General features: G+C 41.3%; 2 protein-coding genes and 2 long non-coding RNA genes across 5 annotated transcripts in view; 1 reads left to right on the top strand and 3 right to left on the bottom strand.

The window, feature by feature from the left end:
* LOC124280183 (integrin alpha-PS1-like) overlaps positions 1–4,616 on the top strand; it is a 76,523-nt gene extending 71,907 nt beyond the window's left edge. For both annotated transcript variants that reach the window (XM_046716082.1, XM_046716081.1), the window contains one exon: positions 284–4,616. In XM_046716082.1, coding sequence (XP_046572038.1) covers positions 284–376 — 93 coding nt within the window. In that variant the 3' untranslated portion in view covers positions 377–4,616. The remainder of the gene's footprint in view (positions 1–283) is intronic.
* Positions 4,617–6,708: 2,092 nt separating this feature from the next.
* Positions 6,709–7,427, bottom strand: LOC124280184. The gene is made up of 2 exons (XR_006899600.1): positions 7,356–7,427; positions 6,709–7,180 (listed from the first exon to the last, which is right to left on the bottom strand). It is a non-coding gene; the product is annotated as an uncharacterized LOC124280184 (long non-coding RNA).
* A 2,329-nt stretch (positions 7,428–9,756) lies between these two features.
* On the bottom strand, positions 9,757–19,551 carry LOC124280182 (uncharacterized oxidoreductase YrbE-like). The gene is made up of 7 exons (XM_046716080.1): positions 19,320–19,551; positions 18,896–18,966; positions 16,896–17,004; positions 15,461–15,591; positions 13,838–14,064; positions 10,902–11,067; positions 9,757–10,018 (listed from the first exon to the last, which is right to left on the bottom strand). Exons 1-7 carry the CDS (start codon positions 19,529–19,531, stop codon positions 9,855–9,857), a joined length of 1,080 nt encoding a protein of 359 aa, XP_046572036.1. The 5' UTR covers positions 19,532–19,551; the 3' UTR covers positions 9,757–9,854.
* A 5,854-nt stretch (positions 19,552–25,405) lies between these two features.
* On the bottom strand, positions 25,406–26,637 carry LOC124280180. Its single transcript, XR_006899598.1, has 3 exons — positions 26,597–26,637; positions 26,363–26,557; positions 25,406–26,322 (listed from the first exon to the last, which is right to left on the bottom strand). It is a non-coding gene; the product is annotated as an uncharacterized LOC124280180 (long non-coding RNA).
* Positions 26,638–26,646: the final 9 nt, after the last annotated feature.

The raw sequence follows: 26,646 nt of genomic DNA, 5'->3' as shown, positions 1-26,646 counted from the left end.
TCAACTCATTCACTCACTCTCTCCTTTTCTCGCTCTTTCAGTCCTTCCATCTCTCCTTCACTCCCTTGTCAGTCCTTCCATCAATCTGTTCCCCCACCCACGCTTCGTCAGTCCATCCATCCTTCCATCACTCAATCCTTCCATCACTCTATCCTTCCATCAATCCATCAATCCTATCAATCTGTCCCTCACACCATCCATTCATCGTTCCATCCATCACACCCTCCTTCCAGCCTTATCCTTCTCTGCCTTGTAACTGACACTGCCCCTTCCCGTGTTCCAGCTTGGGTTCTTCAAGAGGAAGAAGCCAGAGGACATGGTGACCTACCAGGGAGAGGTGAAGAAGCAGAAGGACATGGATGAGGAAGAACAGTGAATCACACAGCGCCACGACAACAAATAACCGTGATGGAAGGACCAACTAGGGCTATAACGATGCACCAAGTACTGGTGTTTGGCAGGACTCTGTACCGTGCAATGAGTATGGTATCAGGTGGTCATTCATTGAACAGACCTGTACAGATCTGTATAAGGGAGACACGAAATGGTATGAACATTTATTGTGAAATGTTAGAGGTTACTTGCCACTGTTTAGTGAATTGATTCAAGTCTACTAAGTCTTTAACTATTTAAGCCACAGTTTTCATTCCTTACACACATCAAATGTGAAAGTTTCACTCGTGTGTCATGGTAAGAATGTTATGGTTATATAGTGTATCGTTACAGTCCTATAGAGGGCGCTTCAGTATTACCAGGATAATAACGCCCTAGTTACGGTAGTCATGGTCGGAGTACATCTAGCTTCAGTTGTACTTGTGGGGCACACAATTCAGCAGAAGTGTAGAAACTTAAAACGGTTTGAGGCTTGTTATGAAACCTGGATGTGACTTACACTTCGTCTTACTTGGGATTCTTTGTGTAATAATTTTGGCACAGGTTTCTAGGGGCTCATATTCCTTGGGCATGAATATGAGCCTTGGGCTTCAGGGATCTCAGACAGATTCCTTGAGTATGAATATGGGCCTTAGGTTTCAAGGGGCCAAACAGTTGTCCCCATGTAGTGCTTGGCATTGAGATCTATTGAGGAGGGATTGATTTCCGTGTGGGATATGAAAGTGCTTGAAATGTCTTTTGGAAAGTGAAATTGTTTATTTGTTTAGTGCACCAGAGTAGCCTTGATTCTGGAGCTGTAAGGCTTTGGTCAGCCATGTTGGAATGGATCAGCCTCGCTTTGAATCAATCAGCCTCTCTTTGAAATCATCAGCCTCTCTTTGAATGGATCAGCCTCTGTTTGATATCAACTGTACATTAACCATTTTTGTTTGTTGACAATGAAATTAGAACATGTTCTTTTGATTCAATGTTCTGACATAGTGCAGGACTTCCATACACTTTAAATCATGTATGTTCCTGACTTTTTGCACCAAGATTTAGCCCTTGTGCAATAACTGAGCAGTATTTTGTTCAGATAATTAGTACAGCATCTTATGAGAAAAACCCAGCCCAAACTACCCCAAGAAAAATCAAATTATCCACCAATATTTGTGATTAATGAAGGCCAGAATCAGATCACTTTGGTAAATTGGTTTCTAAGAGGAACTGCTTTCTTAAACACAAACTATGTATGCAATTGTTCTTTCAAACGACTGTGCCTTTGTGTAGTCTTTCAATATCTGTATGTTTCCTGCAAGTTCATGTGTAGAGCTGTATTTATGTATTTAACAGTATAAGAATAAGCACGTACAAGAATTCAAACATCAATTCTTTTGATCATCTTATGTATATTCAGCTTGGAAGCACTTGTGAAGCTTAATTGCTTTTTAGAGGTGATAATTAATACTAGTATTTCATATTTGACATATAAATCTACATTGGATGTTAATGATGCCAAGACTTCTAAAGATAAAACGGTGGAGTCTGTTTATTTAGCAGGGCACTTAATACTTTGAATACAGTACTGTCATCTTCGTCACTAGTGTGTAGCAGAAGCTGGGTACTAGCAATTGAAACCTATATGTTGTATTATTGTATGACGATGTTGGTGATTTAGGGAACAAAAATAATCTACCAAATGCTCAGCTATTTTATAAATATGTTAATACAATGTTTTAACTAGTTTGGATTTTGTGAGGATTTTTGACATCTTGCATAACAGTTCATGTTGGACAATGATAATATATTGATCGGAGAAGTTGATTGAACAATGATAATGTATTGATTGGTGAAAATGACTGGACAGTGATAATGTATTAAGCGGAGAAGTTGATTGGACAGTGACAATGTATTGATCAGTGAAGATGATAGGACAGTGGTAGGTATTGATCGGTCGAACTCGCAGGTCAAAGACCACAGTAGCCCAAATTGTTGGGGTGAATTTGTAGAATTATGGGCTTGATACGGCAGTCTTCACTATGATATTATTGTGAATGATGCATATATGCTTATGGTGTGCACTGAAGTGTGTCATGAAAACGGATGTAGATATTTGTTACACTTTATATTTATGAGTGTACTTGTATTACGTAGCTGTGGAATGATGTGTGGAATGCCAGCCTGTGTGGCCAACTTCACCTGAAAACTGTCAGATGTAATTCAGTTTGTAAATACTATTTTCATTTAATGTAATATGTATTAATCATTTGAAGTGTAACAAACTTAAGCTCATTGGATCTTGAAAATTTCAAAAAGAGCTTGGAGAATATGATTTTGTGGTATTGCATATGTTTCGATTATAAATGATACTTGGTGATGAGAATGTGTGATGTGTGTGAGAAATGTGGCACAATGTGTTGTCGGAAGGTCGAGTTCTGGTGTGACTTGACACAAATGTTCAGACTCACCCCGGTTCGATGGCCGCAGTTCCCTGTGACAAAACGCAATAAATGGTGACGTAGATGTGGTTTGAAGACAGCAACATATAACATGGGCATTATTTCTGTAGCTCTCCTGTTGCATGTGTCCTAGCAGTGGTCTGTTCTGCCTCCGCTTAGTTAAACTTTGTCTTGTTAAATGACAACTCATTTATATGTCCATTAATTAGTAGAATGCTGACAACACAAGCGTAGTACAGGTCCTCTAAAGCTGGTGCATTAATATAACTCAATAGCCACCCACACCCTACCATGCACAGGACATGTCCTCTCAATCTCTGCCACCTTACCTGAATACTTAGCTAACAGAACAAATGTGTATAACACTGCATGGTGTCCTCCCGTCATTCCTGTGTAACCATGGTAACCAGACATAGGTGTGTTTGGTGCTTTAGTGGGAAATGCTTTTCTTATCAATGCTCACAGATGTAAAGACTTAGTGCCAGATTGGCCCTGCCACATCGTCATTTGAGCGCTACAAATCAAATGTAAAAGTTTGGGCATTGTGATCACCTTAGTGCTAAACTTACCTTCGTAGAGTGTAATGCTGGTCAATTACTATTTCGTCAAGTTTATTTTATTTGAAAATCCCAAACCATGATGAACTCCCAGTGGAGAAAATGTAGTTGTTTACCGTGTCTGATGTATTTAGCATCATGAGAAGGACGAGGAACTTATTCCTTTCAAGTGTCAGGAAGATTCTGATAAATTTGTCAAATTCTGAAGTTGAGTTTCTAAACTGACCTATACATTTGTTTATTTCTCTTCTTGCAATGGAAGATGTATAACTGATGTCTGTGGTGTTTACAATGTGGCACAGAGCAGTACCTCAGGGCGTTAAATACAACAACTACGGTAATCATGTCTGAGTGCCAGGAGACTGTACTCCCGAATGGCTGACGTTGTCCCTTAAGAATCTAATAACAGATCTCAGGTGGAAGTTGTTGGGTGTATGATGCTCTGCTGTTTGTCGTAAAACCAAACGTTTCTGGCTTTTGCAAGTGTCATGGAAACGAGGGATGAAAGTGAAATGATTGGAAAATATGATTATTATAAAGCAATATATCAGCCATGACCATCCAAGGATTCTTTTGGGGTGGTTGAGAGGGGATACTACATAGTGTACCGTGATACGTCCGAAATTTAATGTACCTTTGAGGTGGCTGAAGGCTGAGTATTTGCAGCGAGCCATGAGCCTGACCAGTACACCATGTTTGTACAGGACCAAACGATCAGAATCAATAGTGGGTGATGTGAAAGAATTAGCTTGTCTCACTCTAGACCTGGGTTTTGATTCCCAACATGGGAACAATTTAACCAATGTCTCAGGGTACTTCAAGGTACATGGTAGTGGTACGCGGTACATGTTAGTGGTGCCTGCATCAACAGTGACATCCCAGAAATGACAGCATCTTCATCAGGTATACATGTCACTACCTCCACAACATCATCTGCAGAGTTTGGAAATAGACATTCTTGAGCATGTAGCACCTGTTGTGATGTAGAGAAATCTTTGTCCTTTGCATGCTCATGTTAGTCATATATCTATAAGTATCAATTCTATCTAAATCTCACCATATACCTGTTACATGTACCAATGATTGTATTTGACATTGTATTTGTTTTTCCCCAACTTTACCCATCGTACTATTAAGAAAAATTTAATATTCATTTTTATAAAAATATTGCTTACCATTACATATTATAAACAATTTTACATCAACAAAAAAAATTTTTTCAAGAGCCGTAAATACATCACTGCAGTTATAATTAGTAGCAGGACAAGTAGTATGAAGTTGTGTAGTGTGTATCAGACTGTATTCCGTGTTATACTGTAAATATCTCCCCGGTTTTAGGGGTAGTCCATGCATGTTTGTAGATCTGAGTGTTCTATCCATTCCTCGGTGTGCTAGACTGCGTAGGTGTCACATCCATGAAGCTAATTCCTTGCATTCCTTTGTTTATTTATTGGTTGAGTTTCCCAATGTGGAGGAATCCTTGTCACGTCTGGGCAGAGCAGGATGATGGAGTGAGAACAGTTAGGTTGTTTTGGGTTTTTTTAATTTAGCTTCAAATTGGTCTGTTAGTAGAAATAAGTGTCCCTTTATGAACTTGTACCTTCCAAGAAGAGTTTCAGCCTTAGTAGGGGGCATTGGGATAGCATTGTGATTAAGCCATTCACTCGTCAGGGGTGAAGCCCATTTCGGGTGTCTCCTGCCGTGATATCACTGGAATATTGCTAAAAGCAATGTAAAAGCATACTCACCCACTTAACCTTAGTTGCGATAGCCATACAGTTAATGTATTTGCAGATTTCTAGATTTTCTCCAAAATGTATAAAATGTGTAAAAGCTATACATTGGACAAACTGTGCTTCTTCTGATGCTTCATGTGAAGCAGTGTAAAGTCAACTCACTCTTCACCCTACTGCCCAGATGTGCAGAATGACCTCATTATAGTGTGGGTTTTAGGGGTGCTGTATATAGAGGATTCCGACAGAGGCAGGGGGTTTGTATCAGCTGTGGTCTCATCCCTGGCTTTAATACACACTGCAGGAGCAGTGTCTGTAGACACGATGTCCTTGTCAAATACTGACTGCAGCTCTCTAGGAATGGAGCAATAGCATTGCTTGCAAACTTTTGGTGGACACGATGTCCTCATGTAATACATCGGCCCAATAGGAGGGGAGCTGATGTAGACATTCTGGACATGAAGGTGAACATGATGTCCTTGAGTAATCATTATTGCAACCCTTTTGAAAGGGGAGCATTAAATGTAGACCTGGTCAAAGTGGACGTTTATTGAATCACAAATGTTGTCCTCTCATAGATTCACAGAAAGATGTGGCCTGTGATGTGACACAAGTCAAGATTGTCTTGTCCAGACTTGATCATTTACATCTGCCATAACGCAGCTTGAATATTGTTGACTTGGCAGAAAACATTCAGTCCAATTTTTGGCCTATTTTAAACAATTTGTTTACTGTTGTGATCTCACTTAATGACTTACAGTTCAAACAATTTCAACCCAACTGGAGGGGATCATACCGTACTCACTCACTCTGCAGTGACAGATGCTGCTGACGTGACATTTTCATCCTATGCTTCACAGAACACTGTGTTAATGTGTGCAGTGTTGGAGCTCCTTCAGTTGAGGAGCCTTGGTGCTTGTGTGCTCCATAAACCTTGACAAGCCCAAACATTCCGGTCTCAGTCATTGGCTGACGACCTGAATTTTGGTGTTCTCCTGAGCACAGTGACGATGGTGCTTCCAGAGGCCTCAGCTGGATCCCTCCTGCCAATGTCGTGACCTTGACCTTTTTTATTTGTATTTTGTATTATTGTGCTGCCTTACACGAGTGGCTCGCTTGAGATATGCTCTCCACATGTACAGCTTAGCGTAGTGTCTGTGTTTAGTTAGCTTGTAGTGACCTTGACCTCAGGCTGCTCACACTCTTTGTGTCAGAAATTTTCTCGCCAATATGCTTTCAAGGCATTTACCATCTGTATATTTGCATTGCCATTTATAGGGGCCTTTCTTGTAGCTTTACCAGCCCTTAATGAGCATAAAGGAATTCTGAGCAGTATGAGGTCAAGGGTTTAGTTCTGTCCTTTTCTATGCCGGCTGGTAGTTCTGCAAACTTTGCACTTCATTTGTAATCATGGTTTAAATATGTAAATAAACATCCTGTGCAGACATCTGCATTTGAATTTCAGATGTGAGGATGGAAACATGAAACAACTAAGGACCGAACTATTTTTCATTAGGGGAGGAGGGGTGGTTACATACTTGTTCAAGACTGAAAGATGAGCCAAAAAGGTTTTAAACCTTTTCTTCAGAAACTGTGGATGTCCAGCAAACATTATTTGGAAAATTTGTATCCAAAATATTTTTATCAAGATTCTCCGTAACAAACCATCTTTTAAGAAAACACCCGACCCCACCCCCCTCCAGAGTATCCAGTGGTCGGTTCCTGTTGGCGTTCCTCCAATAGCTCATACTCCTAATTCCTAAAGTCAGATAATCAAATTCATTGGGTTTGTCATTTCACTGATCATATAGTCGTATTAATTTGTAGTGTGATGTATAATCTAGAGCATTGTAACGTAAATAGGTGAAGAAGCAAGAATCTGTCGACCTCTGAGCCTTCTCTGTATCAGACTGACCTCATGTCAGCGTGACCTTCAGAATGACCTGTGACCTTCAGAGCACCTGCAAGTGACACAGAGCACTGCTTGACAGTTAGCTGTTATTTAGGTGATTGTGCTTGTGGTGTGTTCTATTTAATCTTATCAAATATTGTTCTGAAACTTCAGGGGCGGTGGGGAAGTCTAGTGGTTAAAGCATTGGCTCCTCACGCCGAAGACCTGGGTTCGAATCCCCACAAGGGTACATTGTGCAAAGCCCATTTCTGATGTCCCCTGCCGTGATGTTGCTGGAATATTGCTAAAAGCGGCGTAAAACCAAACTCACTCGCTCTGAAACTTCTCCCAAACATCCCGTATTGTTACTCTTTCAAAACTAATCTTGCATATTTTGTGGGTTTTTTACAATTCTTCAAATTTAACCTGTTTTATCACATTGCTGGATGGTCCATATGATGTCAAATTTTAAGTTCCCAATCGCTTTTAATGTTGCGAAAGAAATATGTGTTTGCTTCTTAGATTGAGCTCATTCACGAACCTGTCAGTTTGTGTACATGGTTGTGAGATGTATTTTATTTTACCTAGAGTTGTGTCCTCTTGACAGTGGCTGTGTGTCACTATCACCTGTTGTATAGTACTAAAACCAACTCCCTGACAAACATATTATCAACGAAATGTTCTACAGCCGATATCCTGCTACACTGCTGTAGCGAACAAACTGAGGGGCTGTTGTAATAACAGCATTTTATTTCGAAAATTGTAATCAGCAGAAATGTTAAAAAAACATGATCCTAATGTTTTATTTTTTATTCATTGTTTAATCAAGGAAAAATCAGATCAGTGTATCCATAATACAAGAAATATAAGCATTCTAGACTTATCAATGTAACAAAGTTTAAGTCATGCAGTTGTCACTGGTATTATTTGTGTGAAGTTGTAGAAATATACCCTACCAGTTGTGAAGTTTTAATCAGGCATCAGTTCACTCCCAGTTCCTAAAGTTGAGACGAAACGAGTATCCAGTTCACAGCAATTGTTGACAATTCTTATCAATTTCCATTTGACCTACTGTAGTTTATCTGATAGTAGAACTTTAAGATATAGTTGTGAGTTACACCCATGGATTACAGAATCAGTGTTTTCAACAACACAAATATCTACTAACAATTTTACGTGTTATCCGGAGAACGTTGATAAACATAGTTTTCTTCCAGAAACACTGTTGATACTGTTAATAGATCTGTGAATTTTTTTGTCAGTCATCAGAAGCATTCCATCAATATAACACGAGATATCAAATGTATCATTCTCACTAATCAAGGTTATTTATCTCATCCACACCAAAGTCAGTTTTGACAACCACGAAGTTCGTGTTTTGTTGAGTGTTGAGATGGACATTGGTTAGTTGAGGATGCAGGTATTTTATCATGTTTAATCAATGTATACAGGCTGTAGTTTCTTTTGGTGATCATTTTATGTATTTCTTCACAACTGAGGTTCGCTAGTGTGAACATTTCCTCAGTGTTTGTTGTCTGTAGGGGAGCCCTACATTGTAGCAATAAGACTTTCTGGAAGAAATTTTCAATTTGAATATCTTATTTCTTACAAATATGTATTACAGAAACTATCGTCCATGTTTGTGAACTTTATTCTATATATGTTCTTTTTAAAGTTAGATTGATGACGATCTTGCCGTCATTGTTTCTGTATGCTTACGTACTTGCTGGCATTTATGAACCATGTATGCATTTGTCAATAAATCTTATTTTTATAAATAAACTTGGCTTTGTGTGTTCTTCCTCTGCTAGGATAATTAGATGTCCTGTGTTGAATCTTTTCTTCCTCTGCTAGGACAGTTAGGTGTCCTGTGTTGAATCTGTTCTTCCTCTGCTGGGACAATTAGATGTCCTGTGTTGAATCTTTTCTTCCTCTGCTAGGACAGTTAGGTGTCCTGTCCAGAATATGTTCTTCCTCTGCTAGGACAATTAGATGTCCTGTCCAGAATATGTTCTTCCTCTGCAGGACCATTTGATGTCCTGTGTTGAATCTAGTCTATGACAAGAACCTGCAGGAATGATCAATCTCCACCAACTTGGAAATCTCTCTTACCTTAAACACTGACACTGGTGGCCCAATGGTCCGAGGAGCCGAATCCTGGATCCAGTGATCATGGGTTTGAATCCACCTTGATTATCACCCAAACTTTGCTCTGAGGTTTCATCAAAGGTGAAATCAACAACGGGGAAAGTTGTATGGATATATACAACTTCTTTGTTAATGTAAGCGATATTTCCGTGTAGATGCTAACACCGTTATAAAGCGAGTCCCGCCAACTTCTAAATGCCACTCGGGGTGGTGGAGTAGCCTAGTGGTTAAAGAGTTCACTCGTCATGCCGAAGACCCGGGTTCGCTTCCCCACATGGGTACAATGTGTGATGCCAATTTCTGATGTACCCCGCCGTGATGTTGCTGGAATATTGCTGAAAGCGACGTAAAACCAAACTCACTCACTCACTCTAAATGCCACTCAAAGGCGTTAGAGTTGAAATCATTCTTCAGCTGCTTTGCTGTGGGCTATCCTCCAAATGTAGGTGTAGGTATAACTGAAATACTATTGGTTTAAGTCTAACTCACTCACTCATAATTAGCTTCATCTAAGTGGATCAGTGGCATAAAATCCATCCAGAGTGAGTTTCCATACTTACATGTCTGACACTGCTTGATATGGAACAATTAACAAATGAGGTTGATGTTTTATTGACCGTTTCTTAATAACAGTGAAAACAATAATGACATGACAAAATTAATATCTGTTTATCACATCCGATCAAGATTATAATTAGCCAGCGTGTGGAGCCTGCACATGGAGCTGTCTGTGGAGCCTATATTTGGAGCTGCGGCAGAGGCAGTGAGAGCCCCCAGCGTGGAGAGACTCCTGGCAGAGTTCCACCATCTGGCTGACTGTGATGACACTCTCAGCAGTCATGTCACACTCTCTCTCACCTATAACAGTCACAGATATATATTTCTATCAGGGTGCCTTTGTACAAAACAACCTGAACGCTAAGACTACCTTAGTCTATATTAAGGTATGGGAGTTACGGTCACCTTAGCGCTAAAATCGCTTGTACAATGGCACCCAGGTCAAAAGATAAGAACTTCTTCGTATGTAGCTACATTGGGTCAGTGATCCGAGCTGAAGTTTTGTAGTGATGAGCTGAAGTATTGTAGTGATGAGCTGAAGCCGTGGTGGCTGAGTGGGTTTGATCGCTTATTTCGTATGCTAGCCAATAGTTGCTTCCCTCTGAGAGTGTGAACCGCCTCCGTGGTGTAGTGGTTAAAGCGTCTGCCCGGAGAGCGGAAGGTTGCGGGTTCGATCCCCGACCGCGTCATACCAAAAGACGTTAAAATATGGTACTTGTTGGTCCCTGCCTGGCACACGGCACTAATGGGTACAACAAGGACTGGTCGGCTCGAAGTCAGTATAATGTGTCTGAGTGGGGTATTCATGCTTCACTGCGGCATGGTATCTCAGTGGGCTAGCACCATAAAACCAGCTTCAGTCTGGGCTAGTACAAGCAGCCGCACCTACACATACACACGCATGCACGTCGTCATATGAGCGAAAATATTCTCAAGCACGACGTTAAACCCAATTTCACCTCACCTCACCTCTGAGAGTATGGGTAGAATATCGGATGGGACTAAAAGAGTCTGTACTGAGAATGTGTAATGTCAAATATAACATGTTACATTTGACCACTTTCTAAATTACATTGTGTATTCATGATAAACACAGTATTACATCATGATCAAAACACATAAATAGGAAAATTTTCCTCACAAAATATGTTCTGAGCCCATTTACAGTAAAACTTGGTATCACCTTTAACAATGTCAATGAAGTGGCCCATCTCCTTCCTGTAAGCTGCCAGGTATCGCTGTACTCCGTCGTGGATCATTGGAGCGAGCACCGTCCCGACATCGCCCCACTGTTGTACGTTACTGGTCCGGGGATTCTCGATCTTTAACATCCCCGAAGAGCCCAGTACCTGCCGGAGTACAATGTACACATAGTTTGAGATCTATATATACTAAGCGGCAAAAGAAACATCAGTTTGGAATTTTCCATCGCAGAAACGAATAACTGTAAACTCATTTAATGTTTTGATTGTATATTTTTTACAACATGTCCAACTTTACCTAAGCAAAGACATTCCTTCCCAAACTCAGAATGGAACCCAGAAAATGGTCTCAAAAACGCAACCTGATATCGGAGATGGTACGGTGTTCTCCCTGTGTTTCATGCAACTCATGCTGCAGGTGCTGTTCACAAGGACCAGCCCTATAAAATGCACCCCAAAAGCTCATATTTTCCACAGCTGAAGAATGTTTTATTTCAATATTCTTGATATTAAGGTATTACATGAAGTTACACATACTCCATCATTGCCTGTATACATTGATGGAAGTCCCACACTCGGGGACTTCCTAGTTCGTCCTGAGGAGACGATTCTTAAAGACAATCAAAGTTATTTATTTTATCCAGATTCGTGTCGTTTTTGTAATAGTAAAGGAAGAAGCTCTTGCTTGAACTTGGGTCTTGATTCAGTCTGGACTATTCGCAATCCGGACGAATTTGCTGAGAAACGCAACCGTCCGGATTAACGAGGCTTCACTGTATAAACTTGTATGTTCTAATATTTGTTTAAAAGTTTGGGTTTTTATAACTTTTATTGGTGTGTCCAAGAGCGTTCGTCGGGTTACTCTCGGTTGGTAGTTCAGGATGGGGGACACTAAATAGAAGACAAAGTCAGCAGTAGAGTTGAAGACAGGAGCAGCCATGTCTATTGTGGTTGGATAATAATGGTAGAAATCGTACATAAGATGTAAATCACGTGACAGAACGCAGATCGGGACCCGCTCTGTCACATACACACTTTCAGAAGTCCGACGGTGATAATTCTTCATCGTCGACTTATCCGCTTCTGTCGATGATCTTGGCCCGTCTCCTCGCCTCATCTCTGACTGATCTTTTCGAGTGACCATGTCAGTCAGGTTTTATACATCACGTTATAGTAAGATCCGCGGACGTAGAGAGGTGTTAATTGGCATTTACTGATAGCAGTAAGAATTAAGGGTCCTGCCCGGAGGGGGGGTTTATGATAAGAGGGCTACACTGAATGACTGCTGAATACATTAAACAGCCAAAGGGGATAAAATTTAGGTGCACTTTGGATATATATTGAAACAATTATGTTGTTTGAATATATGAAGTTTTACAGAAACTTATTGAAATGGTTTACTCTATGACAGGTACGACAAATCTGCAGTATTCTGAATTTCTACAATGCTGTAGATCATAACTCACTGTCAAGATGTTTAAGCAAGCTGTTTCAACAAAACAAAGTGAACGAAATCATCAAAAGTGGCAGACATCGTATTTTCAACCTCATCCCTTCAGTTACAAACAGAAGTCAAATGCCAAGTAAAGGATTGACAGGTCATAGGGAAAGACAGATAATGCCCCCATGCCGTTAACTTACTGAAAACAAAATGTGAGAGACGTTTCCTAACTTGACACATCAGTCACAAAAAGGATCTCAGTAGCAATTTCCTATTTTATCTGGTACCTTAATTTCGCTGAAAGGGTCGTCGGCACGGGTACTACATATGTGTACCCCAGGTACGTTTCTGTATACAGAAATGTACCCTGGCCATAATCAGAATACAGAAATGTACCCTAGGATGATACCATTCTGCATTGTGGAGTTTTCTTGATCGGAACTGTCATACTGTTGTATTAGATGCATTTGATTGCGTTATATAAGAGCATACACAGTATAACGAATATTTCACGGTGCACAACGTACACCACTCGCAATCAGCTGAACGGGAATAACTACATACGGTTTCGGTATTGGGTCGCAGAATATGGACTCGTCCGTCGTTTAGGGTACCGGGTACGTTTCTGTATTTTCACTTTGTTTAGGGTACATGTCTGTATACAGAAACGTACCTGGGGTACATATCTGTAGTACCTGTGCCGACACGACCCCTTCAGCCTTAATTTCCTGTGTTTAATGGGGCAGTGGGGTAGCCTAATAGCTGAAGACCCAGTTTCGTTTCCCACATTTGTACAAGTGTGAAGCCCATTTCTGCGTTGCTTGGTGTGATATACCTGAAATATTGCTAAAGACGGCGGAAAACCACACTCACTCACTTACTCACCGTATTTGTTCAGATGAAGAATTGCCTTGCCTTTGCATGTGTTTGCAACAGGTGAAACTAGTAGGGCAGGTTATGCCCACCTTTTTCATAAACAACTTGTATGATCATTTTTGACAGAGCTTCATGAACAAATGCTTAGAATGCAGTTAGAATTGTACAATGTGTTCAAAAATTATTAACAGTTTTGTAGCATACATTTGGACCATAGTAGGACTACAATGGCTCAATGTTGGATTAAATTACATTTACTATATGGCTGTAGTCATGCAAGTCTATATATAAGATTTGGGCTTCTCTTCATTATATTTTTACTAAGACAATTTAAGAATTGTTTTTTCTGTAAAATATGTTCATTTCAGAGACTGTATGTTAGTCTAAATATTGCTGCTATGATGGTCTCCATGGCAATATATATCCATACGCCCAGCCTCTGGTCAGATGTCTGTGTAAATGGTTTCCATGGCAACCCAACATATCAACATCTGACATCCTTCATACTGTCAAACTGCCATGGCTTGACAGATGAAATGTATAACTTTGAATCAGCTGGTAAAGATACTGTGTTTGCACACGACAACAGTCATATTGTACCTCAAGCCTCTGGTCGTAGCCATACTCTGCTCCAATCCGGGAGTTGTCTATGGTTGCTATGGTACCGCTGGGGAATTTGACCATGATAGAAGTCATGTCTACATCCTGGCACTCCGCAAACATCTCTTCATGGGCGTGGCCATACGCAACTAAAGTCAGGGGGCGTTCCCCAGCCAACCAGCACACAACATCCAAGTCGTGGACGCAGCTGTCCAGAAATAGTCCACCTGAAGAGTAACAGAGAGAGAGAGAGAATGAGTGAGAGAGAGAGAGAGAGACAGAATGAGTGAGAGAGTGAGAGAATGAGTGAGAGAGAGAGAGACAGAATGAGTGAGAGAGTGAGAGAATGAGTGAGAGAGAGAGACAGACAGAATGAGTGAGAGAGAGAGAGAATGAGTGAGAGAGAGACAGAATGAGTGAGAGAGAGAGACAGACAGAATGAGTGAGAGAGAGAGAATGAGTGAGAGAGAGAGAGAGAGAGAGAGAGAGAGATGAGTCACAGAGAGAGAAGTGAGAGAGAGAGAGTGAGAGAGAGAGAATGAGTGAGAGAGAGAGAGACAGAATGAGTCAGAGAGAGAGAATGAGTGAGAGAGAGAGACACAGAATGAGTCACAGAGAGAGAATGAGTGAGAGTGAGAGAGAGAATGAGAGAGAGAGAATGAGGGAGAGTGAGAAAGAGACAGAATGAGTGAGAGAGAATGAGTGAGAGAGACACAGAATGAGAAAGAGAGAGAGAATGAGGGAGAGTGAGAGAGAGACAGAATGAGTGAGAGAGAGAGAGAGAGAGAGAGAGAGAGAGAGAGAGACAGAATGAGTGAGAGAGAAAGAGAGAATGAGTGAGAGAGAGAGAGAATGAGAGAGAGAGAGACAGAATGAGTCAGAGAGAGAATGAGTGAGAGAGAGAATGAGTGAGAGAGAGAATGAGAGAGAGAATGAGTGAGTGAGAGAGAGAATGAGAGAGAAAGAATGAGTGAGAGTGAGAGAGACAGAATGAGGAGAGAGAGAGAGAATGGGGGAGAGAGAGAGAGAATGAGTGAGAGTGAGAGAGACAGAATGAGTGAGAGAGAGAGAGAGAGAGAATGAGGGAGAGAGAGAGAGAGAGAGATGAGTGAGTGAGAGTGAGAGAGAATGAGAGAGAGAATGAGTGAGAGTGAGAGAGACAGAATGAGTGAGAATGAGGGAGAGTGAGAGAGACAGAATGAGTGAGAGAGAGTGAATGAGTGAGAGAGAGAGAGAGATGAGTGAGAGAGAGAAAGAGTGAGAGTGAGAGTGAGAGAGAGAATGAGGGAGAGAGAGAGAGAATGAGAGAGAGAGAGAGAGAGAGAGAATGAGTGAGAGAGAGAGAATGAGTGAGAGACAGAATGAGTGAGTGAGTAAGTGAGCACACATTGTGCGCCACACCTCATCCCAAACTTATTCATGTGACAAGTATTAGGTATTGGGAATCTACCTACAGGACAATATTACCACTTGTATTATCATAACTTATCATATTAAAACACACTCGTCTGATAATGTCTGGTTCGTCTGTTGATGCAAGTACGATCACCATTCATGAAGGTATGATGGTAGATGCAGGGAAGGCAGAGAAAGAGTGAACAGGGGAGGAGGTATATCCCATACCTGAGTGTTTGAGGAAGTCCGCCGTATTATGGGATGGGCCATCTCTCGACGTGACCTTGATTAAGCGTAGCGTGCCAATGACACCCTGTCTGATCTTGGTGCATACTTGACTGAAATCTGCATCCTTTCGTCTGTTGGAAGATGTATTGTAAATCCCTTAATGAGTACTTTTTACTGCTTTCACTCTCTGGGACATTGAACATACTGCTAGAATAAAGCTATTGTGAAATATATAACTGATATGGACTGACTGAGTTTGGTTTTACGCCGCTTTTAGCAATATTCCAGCAATATCACGGCGGGGGACACCAGAAATGGGCTTCACACATTGTACCCATGTGGGGATTCGAACCCTGGCCTTCGGCGTGACGAGCCAACGCTTTAACCATTAGGCTACCCCACCGCACTAACTGATATGGAAGAGCAGGGGGATAACATATCACAGTTAATATACAACAGAGTTTTCTGCGGTACACATTCTCTTGTGATGTCGAAGATAGAAAATAATACAATTTGTTCTAAATATTAGGGAACTTGAAACATGAAATAGTGAGTTGACCGATTTGGAAGAGTAATTAATTTGCAACACAATCATCCTTTCATCAGCAATTATGGAGAACAAGATGGAATTAATACTACACTATTTTATCTACAATGGCCTGAACACTGAATATGGATAGAAAACACATACTGGCATTGTTGTGAACGTTGAACAAAAAATAGACCAAAGAAGCATTCAAACCTATGATATTTCTGGGGCAGGCTACACACAGCCATATCTCACCTCTGGAAGCCACAGTACAGTGTCAGGCCCTTCTCAGCTGCGAGTCGGTAGCTGGATGTTCTACTATACAGGCTACACACAGCCATATCTCACCTCTGGAAGCCACAGTACAGTGTCAGGCCCTTCTCAGCTGCGAGTCGGTAGCTGGATGTTCTACTATACAGGCTACACACAGCCATATCTCACCTCTGGAAGCCACAGTACAGTGTCAGGCCCTTCTCAGCTGCGAGTCGGTAGCTGGATGTTCTACTATACAGGCTACACACAGCCATATCTCACCTCTGGAAGCCACAGTACAGTGTCAGGCCCTTCTCAGCTGCGAGTCGGTAGCTGGATGTTCTACTATACAGGCTACACACAGCCATATCTCACCTCTGGAAGCCACAGTACAGTGTCAGGCCCTTCTCAGCTGTGAGTCGGTAGCTGGATGTTCTACTATACAGGCTACACACAGCCATATCTCACCTCTGGAAGCCACAGTACAGTGTCAGGCCCTTCTCAGCTGTGAGTCGGTAGCTGGATGTTCTACTATACAGGCTACACACAGCCATATCTCACCTCTGGAAGCCACAGTACAGTGTCAGGCCCTTCTCAGCTGTGAGTCGGTAGCTGGATGTTCTACTATACAGGCTACACACAGCTATATCTCACCTCTGGAAGCCACAGTACAGTGTCAGGCCCTTCTCAGCTGCGAGTCGGTAGCTGGACGTCACACTATCACTGCTCAGACCGATGGGCTTCTCACAGAACACATGCTTTCCTTGAACACAGATATATGTAATATATATGGAACTTAACAATATACCTGTCTTATGTGTGATAACAGTGTGTCCAGTGTGTGTCATACCTGTGTTCAGTATGTGTCATACCTGTGTCCAGTGCGTGTCATACCTGTGTTCAGTGAGTGACATACCTGCGTTCAGTGTTACATGCGTGTTTCGTGTGTCATATTTGTGTCCAGTGTGTCATACCTGTGTTCAGTGTGTGTCATACCTGTGTTCAGTGTGTGTCATACCTGTGTTCAGTAAGTGACATACCTGCGTTCAGTGTGTTACATACCTGTGTTCCATGTGTGTCATATTTGTGTTCAGTGTGTCATACCTGTGTCCAGTGTGTGTCATACCTGTGTTCAGTGTGTGTCATACCTGTGTTCATTGTGTCATATCCATGTTCAGTGTGTGTCATACCTGTGTTCAGTGTGTGACATACATGTGTTCCATGTATGTCATATTTGTGTTCAGTGTGTCATACCTGTGTTCAGTGTTTGATGTACCTATGCTCAGTGTGTGACATACCTGAGTACAGTGTGACATACCTGGGTCCAGTGTGTGACATACCTGTGTTCAGTGTGTGACATACCTGGGTCCAGTGTGTGACATACATGTGTCCAGTGTGTGACATACCTGTGTGTGACATACCTGTGACATACCTGGGTCCAGTGTGTGACATACATGTGTTCAGTGTGTGACATACCTGGGTCCAGTGTGTGACATACCTGGGTCCAGTGTGTGACATACATGTGTTCAGTGTGTGACATACCTGTGTCCAGTGTGTGACATACATGTGTCCAGTGTGTGACATACATGTGTCCAGTGTGTGACATACATGTGTTCAGTGTGTGACATACATGTGTCCAGTGTGTGACATACATGTGTCCAGTGTGTGACATACATGTGTCCAGTGTGTGACATACATGTGTTCAGTGTGTGACATACCTGTGTCCAGTGTGTGACATACATGTGTTCAGTGTGACATACCTGTGTTCAGTGTGTGACATACCTGGGTCCAGTGTGTGACATACCTGTGTTCAGTGTGTGACATACATGTGTTCAGTGTGTGACATACATGTGTTCAGTGTGTGACATACCTGTGTTCAGTGTGTGACATACATGTGTTCAGTGTGTGACATACATGTGTTCAGTGTGTGACATACCTCTGTCCAGTGTGTGACATAGCTGTGTGACATACATGTGTGACATACATGTGTTCAGTGTGTGACATACATGTGTTCAGTGTGTGACATACCTGTGTGACATACCTGTGTGACATACCTGTGTTCAGTGTGTGACATACCTGTGTCCAATGTGTGATATACATGTGTCCAGTGTGTGACATACATGTGTCCAGTGTGTGACATACCTGTGTCCAGTGTGTGACATACATGTGTTCAGTGTGACATACCTGTGTTCAGTGTGTGACATACCTGGGTCCAGTGTGTGACATACCTGTGTTCAGTGTGTGACATACCTGTGTCCAGTGTGTGACATACATGTGTCCAGTGTGTGACATACCTGTGTCCAGTGTGTGACATACCTGTGTCCAGTGTGTGACATACCTGTGTCCAGTGTGTGACATACCTGGGTCCAGTGTGTGACATAGCTGTGTGACATACCTGGGTCTAGTGTGTGACATACATGTGTTCAGTGTGTGACATACCTGGGTCCAGTGTGTGACATAGCTGTGTGACATACATGTGTGACATACATGTGTTCAGTGTGTGACATACCTGTGTGACATACCTGTGTCCAGTGTGTGACATACCTGTGTCCAGTGTGTGACATACCTGGGTCTAGTGTGTGACATACCTGGGTCTAGTGTGTGACATACCTGGGTCTAGTGTGTGACATACCTGGGTCTAGTGTGTGACATACCTGCCTTTAGTGCAGCCTGTATCAGGGACTCGTGGGTTGAGGCAGGGGTACAGATCACCACACTCGTCACCCTTGGAAGCAAACAGGTTTAGTCACATTGCACCAGAGGACAAAGAAAACAGCCCAAATAATTTAAAAACATTTTTCAGTTTATTATTCATGAATTCATTTTATCAGATGTTTTACATTCATTATAAGCTTAAGATGGATACCTGAAATGAGCTGGGCTGCAGTTATGTACGTTCTGGTCCAGATGATAAGCTTGTTGCTCATATTTTTAATCACCACTTTTTATGGTCCAGACTGAAGTTATTAACAGGTTGCCACTAGGTAGATTTTTGTTTAGCAAGTTGTTGAACAAGCGAAAAAGCAAACTTTACTCATTTGAAACATCCCCCACCTGGACACCTGACATCACACTCACTCCTTGTCTCCCAGGACTGTGTCAATGTCTGCGATGTCAGCAATGTTTGTGGTCTGCAGTCGGAGGGATTCAAGCACCTGCTGGACCCTGGGGTGGACGCCTGCTTCATCAACCACCCACTTGATCCTCACCCCGGTCAACCCAGCCAGGGTTGTCAAGTGTACACTCCCCATCCGGCCACAGCCAAACACAACAATATTCACTGCAGCCATTACAATATTTAGCAAGGGTTTGTATCAAAACTCAACTGCATCTTTTCCTTCCTTCATAATCCAGTGAAGCCTCCAGATGTTAACTGGGATAGCAGGGGTGATCTTGATCTTTTCAGGGGCGGACACAGCGTTTTGAGAAAGGGGGAGGGTGGGGTGGGGGGTGCACACTTCATTTGCATGAGAGTTTCAATGGTCATTTAATAAACTTTCAGGACAAAAGGGTGCAGGTCACGTAAAGTCATCATACATATTCAAAATTTGTCGACTCATGTAGTTTTTTTAGCATTGCAAACACATGGATCAATTAAGTTTTGGAAGTATCAGCAATTTATTATCCTATTTTTGATTTTCATTTTAATATTTCTCAGCTTTTGAGATGGACCCTAACTGGATGCATCCATCTTGCCATACACATTCTACACTATTAGTCTTGTCACAGCCATCAGGGTGACAGGCTATCTTACAGGACCAAAGGTCACTGCGTGGGATATCAGTCTCACGAACTCCACTGACATGATCCAAATGATATGATCCAAATCTGATACAAATATGATCAATAATACAACCTCAATGTACATCCACAGAGCGTCTTCAATCTGTTTGCAGGTAGCTAAAACTAACTTAGCTCAGAGTGAGGTGAGGTGAACTTGGGTTTAACGTTGTGCTTGAGAATATTTCGCTCATATGACGACGTGCATGCGTGTGTATGTGTATGCGCGGCTGCTTGTACTAGCCCAGACTGAAGCTGATTTTATAGTGCGAGCCCACTGAAATACCATGCCGCAGTTAAGCATGAATACCCCACTCAGACACATTATACTGACTCTGAGCCGACCAGTCCTTGTTGTACCCATTAATGCCGAGCGCCAGGCAGGGACCAACAAGTACCATATTTTAACGTCTTTTGGTATGACGCGGTATTTGATCGAACCCGCGACCTTCCGCTCTCCGGGTGGACGCTCTAACCACTACACCACGGAGGCGGTCACTTAGCTGAGAACACTGTCACCACACATTAGTGACATCTGTACAATTCTGTGACTGAATTAATCCGATCTCATTCAAGGGTTTACACAGTAAGTGAGTGAGTGAGCAAGCGAGCGAGCTAATCATACTTCATATAAGGGTGTACTGTACACAAGACGGAAAAGCAAAAATTAGCATATCATAATTTATTCGAAACTTAATCTTTTTTACAAAACTTCACAACACTTGGTCATAAAGATACCATGATGTAACAAATAACATGTAACAGTCAATAAGATCATCTTAATCAGCATCTTGTCTTGTTGTCCATCAACAGGGAAATCTCAGTCAAACCTCAGGGTCAGACATTTACACCTTTAACCTTCAAATGCATCCTTCTCTACTTAAACACAATCTGGATGAAATGGTCCACAATCTATCCTGTGAATTTTGTTTGAGACAGAACATTTCAGAATTTGTTTTGAGAAATACAAAACAATTTCCACCGCAACGCCAGAGAAATGTTTATAAAAACTACTGCATTTTTTCTGGAGTGAGTGAGTGAGTGACAGAGAGAGAGGGGTGTGGTGGGAGTTGGTAGAAGTGTTTTAGTGTGCGTGAGTGAAGGTGGGTGTGATAAGAGTGATTAGTGAGTTTGAGGCTGCGCGTCAAGACACAAGAACCACACTTATACCTGAGGCTGCATGTCAAGACACAAGAACCACACCTATACCTGAGGCTGTGTGTCAAGACACAAGAACCACACCTATACCTGAGGCTGCGCGTCAAGACACAAGAACCACACCTATACCTGAGGCTACGACGCGTCAAGACACAAGAACCACACCTATACCTGAGGCTGCTTGTCAAGACACAAGAACCACACCTATACCTGAGGCTGCTTGTCAAGACACAAGAACCACACCTATACCTGAGGCTGCATGTCAAGACACAAGAACCACACCTATACCTGAGGCTGCATGTCAAGACACAAGAACCACACCTATACCTGAGGCTGCGTGTCAAGACACAAGACCACACCTATACCTGAGGTTGCATGTCAAGACACAAGAACCACACCTATACCTGAGGCTGTGTGTCAAGACACAAGAACCACACCTATACCTGAGGCTGCGGGTCAAGACACAAGACCTATACCTGAGGTTGCATGTCAAGACACAAGAACCACACCTATACCTGAGGCTGCGCGTCAAGACACAAGAACCACACCTATACCTGAGGCTGCACGTCAAGACACAAGAACCACACCTATACCTGAGGCTGCGTGTCAAGACACAAGAACCACACCTATACCTGCACCAAGTGAAATGGGTCTAATAAGGTCTAATAACGTCATTTGTTTATCAGTTTGGCACAAATGACGTCATTTGCAAGGGACATAAGCCATGGTGTATTTATTGTGGACATAGAACTCTCAGTAAATGTGCAAAATATGAATCGATATGACACCAAAAGTAAATTAGTTACTTCTGATATCTGTACTGTGTTGGCTATGAAACTACTTGACAAACACTTTTTATGCTGGAAAGGTGCAAGACACAAAAGGTTAATTTTCATGTAACCTTACCCTTTAAGTAGCCTCGTAAAGAAAGCAGAGGTTGGTGGGAATTAATTCTGACCCAGAATCTCTGTGGGGAGTGTTTATAGTAAACATGGAATCGGCCACTCAGAATATCGGTGCAACACAATGCCTGGAAGATGCATTCAAAGACTAAAGGCAAAACCACAAATATTATGAACACTGATTTCTGTAATATCACAAATTTCATATCAATAAGGCATTTTATCATGAAGACACAGGGACAGAGTTGATCCAAAACCTGGCTTCTGAGAGTTAGTCATTTCAGGTACATCAACATACAGCTGATCTGGTGACAGGCAACACAGCTGGAGAAATTAAGCCATGTCAGAACAAGAGATAGATGTGTCAAACTGAACTTAACAGGAGTGGGTGAGTGGGTGGGTGAGTGAGTGAGTGAGTGAGTGAGTGAGTGGGTGGGTGGGTGGGTGGGTGAGTGCGTGAGTGAGTGTGTGAATGCGTGAGTGGATGAGTGAGTTTGGTTTAATACTGTTTTGAAACTTGTTTCCGTTATATCATTGGGTCAGACAAACCTGAAATGATGCTGGCCTTACAGTTTTACAGATTTACAGATTTATCATGCTTACAGAATCCCTAGGGGGCGGTGGGGTAGCCTCGAGGATAAAGTGTTCACTTGGCACGCCAAAGACCCGGGTTCGATTCCCCACATGGGTACAATGTGTGAAGCCCATTTCTAGTGTACCCCGCCATGATATTGCTGAAATCTTTCTAAAAGCGGCAAAACACTAAAAATCACTCACTCACTCTGACAGATTAATTAAATAGAATGCAACTCCATATCACAGTGTACTTTATTTATACAAATATACAAGAGAAACAGATTATCCTAACAACTACAGATAGCACAACCACAATCCGAACAACAGTTGTGTAAATATATAACAACAGTTGTTCTATATTACAGAATTTGATGTGCATTTCTAAATGATATGGAAAAAAAGTCACGTTCAAATTTAAACATTTCCTGAATAGTCCCTAATTGAAAATCATAATCAGCAAAAATCTAGGATTTATACTGGGAAAACAGCATCTTTAAGGAAGGCAACTCACCATAGCAGCTGGGAACCTGGTAATCTAGGAACAAGATGCTGGATGTGTAAATTGCGATTATTTCTATTTCCTGAGAGACATGAAGTCACAAACATGCTGACAACGCAACATGACACAGTGTAGACTTAAATGTTCCATGTTGAGATTTAGGATCTTCCACCGCCATGGCGGCTGAGTGGGTTAGATGGCTAACTTTGTGTGCTGGTGATAAGGAGCCTGACTCTGAGGGTGTGGGTTCGAATCCCAGGTGGAACTCAAACCAACAAAAGTACTAGAATCTGTACTTTACTGAGAAAGAGTAATCCCAAACATAACATTTGTCACATTTGACCACTTCCCGAAATGAGCTGTGTGTTCATGTAAAAAAAATAAGTCTGGAAACTGGAAAACAGATTTATCAGAATGAACGCGAAAATGTGAGAGTGAGTGAGTGAGTGTGTGAGAGCGTGTGAGTTGCGTGAGTTGGGTGAGATGAGTGAATGGGTGAGTGAGTCATCTCTACCAGCTTGACGTTGCAGAGAGAGGAGACGCAGGTCAAACACCTTTACCACAATGGTGAAACCGATGACCTGAGTAGAGAGCTGACAAACCCACAATTTGTATTCAAACCATTCATTTCTGGCAGGAGAGAGGATAACTTGTGGCAATATGGATGTCTGTGCCAGCAAATGTATTTTGAACATTTCAAGCAGACTATTTTAAGCTGGTATCATTTCTACTTTGACTGACTGACTGAGTTTGGTTTTACGCCGCTTTTAGCAATATTCCAGCAACATTATGGCGGGGGACACCAGAAATGGGCTTCACACGTTGTACCCATGTGGGGATTCGAACCCGGTCTTTGGCGTGAATTTCTACTTTGAAACAACACATGCAATATATGGATAATTTCAAATGTTTGATCAGATCCCCAAGGAAAAGATACATGAAAGAAACATGAAAAAAACAATGTGTGATTAATACAAAATATACAACAGGCGGTATAATGAAATAAACACCATAAATGAAATACACAACATTCAATACACATACATGTAACATTATATATATATATATATATATATACTGTACAACATATGAAATGGGAGTGATATTTACATGATTTACACCAACAAAGTGCTATAACAAACTGATATATACGAGTAATGACATAACATACGTGCTAAGTGTGGTATAAACAATACATACCACACCACATGTTATAGTATACACTGCGTATACACGTGAGTAAATATCATTGATCAGATCCTACTCATCCTTGTAAAGTATCAATAATTTGATTGACTAGATGAATAATAACAATCATATTCATCATCAACAAAGCACCAAATGTTACCGAGGCAACCATTTTTGTAAGATCATTAAAACTAAAATTTGTAAAGGCAAAGTTTTAAGAAACTGTAAAAGTTTTACAGCTCCTGTTGAAACAAATTCTGAATGATAAACAAAGCATAAAAATCTCCCAAAATTGGAAATGTACAATGACTGAGAACAGTTTTTGCTCTACTGTATATATGTTGAATATATGTTGAAACTGTGAGAAGTAGTCTGTTTGAAATATTAGCTACCACCCCACTTTTCATCTACATTGGCAAGGACTGACAATGACTGATGACTTAAAATTCACCCAAAACGGCTGACACAACCAGGAAACATTAAATATTAATTAATGTTATCAAAATGCACAGAAAATGATATAAAATGAAAAGATGAAAATTAGTGGAAATGTTCACAACTTCCAATTTTAAAACTGACATCATTGATTATTTGTGACTGAAAACAGCTTCAAAGTAATATATATAAACATCATTTACATACACTGAAAATAATGTTCGCTGGAATGAATGTTTTCTTATCATGCAGAACAATTCCACTTGACGTAATGTTTATGTTACACATCCTGGCTTGAAGGTCAGCCAGAGTTTTATATTGCTTAATATCATTTCCCTTGTCTTTCATATATTCGAACATACGAAGAGAATAAATACAGCACACTATTGAACAAAATTGTTGAAAACATGTCCAAAATATACCATACTTGCCAAAATAAGCATGCCAATTATTTGGAAATGTACAATGGGGGTGCTTATTAAAACTAAATACACAATGACTTAAATTTGTCATAGGTCATAGGTCAACAGGTAAGGAATAAACTTAATGTTTGTGTGCTTGCCAAAATAGGCATGCCAAGCAATTTCCAAAGGGGCTGCTTATGAAAACATGATATAGAAGAAAGTGTCATATGCAGTTATACAATGGGGGTGGTGGTTTGCTGTTTAATAAAACTAAAAGATGGTCAGAGGGTGTATTTTGTACCAGAGCATTTAATCAGGCGAATACGATAAACCAAAAGTTTTGGAAGGACACAAATCAGAATAATAATTTTGGGTTAATTAGCATACATTAGCATACATTAGCATATGACTACATTTTAACCATGGACCTGCACCTGACTGAACAAAGGGATGTTTACAATGACTGTTGTGTTGTTGTTATGGAATTTTCTTCATGGCAACAGGTATAATTTACTGCAAAATACAGCATAAACATTTATCAATGTGATCTGAGACAATGATGAATCTATTTCCATCAAAACTGCACAAACTGTTACCAGTATGGTTGCATTGATGCAAGTTTTGAGATGGTCCCCGTCACTGTGATATGCAATACTTTGAGATCATCCTGCGGGATACTTGGACTGATTATCAGCCTGGCACAGTCAGTTATCAGTTCGAGGAATGTATCAGATTTGATAAAGTCGATTCTCTGCATGACTCTCCTGGTCAATACATCATTACACTGTTATCTCTCTCAGTAAGGTTGAGATATTAAATGAGACAAAAGCAGTGAGATCGCTTGACAAGCAGCTAGCAGAGTCATAAGTAGTGAGGTCGCTTCTCAAGCAGCTAGCAGAGGTATAAGTAGCGCGATCGCTTGACAAGCTTCTAGAAGTGACATCTGTATTGAGATCGCTGGACAAGCAAATATTGGAGGCATTTGTAGTGAGATCGCTTTGAAGTATAAGTAGTGAGATCGCCTGACAAGCATCAAGCAGAAGTATAAGTAGTGAGATCGCCTGACAAGCAGCTATCAAAGGTTTCTGTAGTGAGAATACTTGAAAAGCAGCTAGCAGAAGTATAAGTAGTGAGATCGCCTGACAAGCAGCTATCAAAGGGTTTCTGTAGTAAGAATACTTGACAAGCAGCTAGCAGAAGTATAAGTAGTGAGATCACCTGACAAGCAGCTATCAAAGGTTTCTGTAGTGAGAATACTTGACAAGCAGCTAGCAGAAGTATAAGTAGTGAGATCGCCTGACAAGCAGCTATCAAAGGTTTCTGTAGTGAGAATACTTGACAAGCAGCTAGCAGAAGTATAAGTAGTGAGATCACCTGACAAGCAGCTATCAAAGGTTTCTGTAGTGAGAATACTTGACAAGCAGCTAGCAGAAGTATAAGTAGTGAGATCGCCTGGCAAGCAG

This window comes from Haliotis rubra, unplaced genomic scaffold (assembly GCF_003918875.1).
Source record: "Haliotis rubra isolate DU_JTF1 unplaced genomic scaffold, ASM391887v1 Scf261, whole genome shotgun sequence".
Taxonomy (NCBI): Eukaryota; Metazoa; Mollusca; class Gastropoda; order Lepetellida; family Haliotidae; genus Haliotis; species Haliotis rubra.
Note: the sequence above shows the minus strand (reverse complement) of the source record. Positions and strands in the feature narration are given on the sequence as shown.

Coding starts and splice junctions, on each gene's coding strand:
- LOC124280182 (XM_046716080.1), bottom strand. CDS start 19,531: ATGGCTGCAGTGAATATTGTTGTGTTTGGCTGTGGCCGGATGGGGAGT. Junction 11,068..13,837: donor GCTACGACCAGAGGCTTGAG/GTACAATATGAC, acceptor GTACTCCGGCAG/GTACTGGGCTCTTCGGGGAT. Junction 10,019..10,901: donor CTTCATTGACATTGTTAAAG/GTGATACCAAGT, acceptor TGACTGTTATAG/GTGAGAGAGAGTGTGACATG.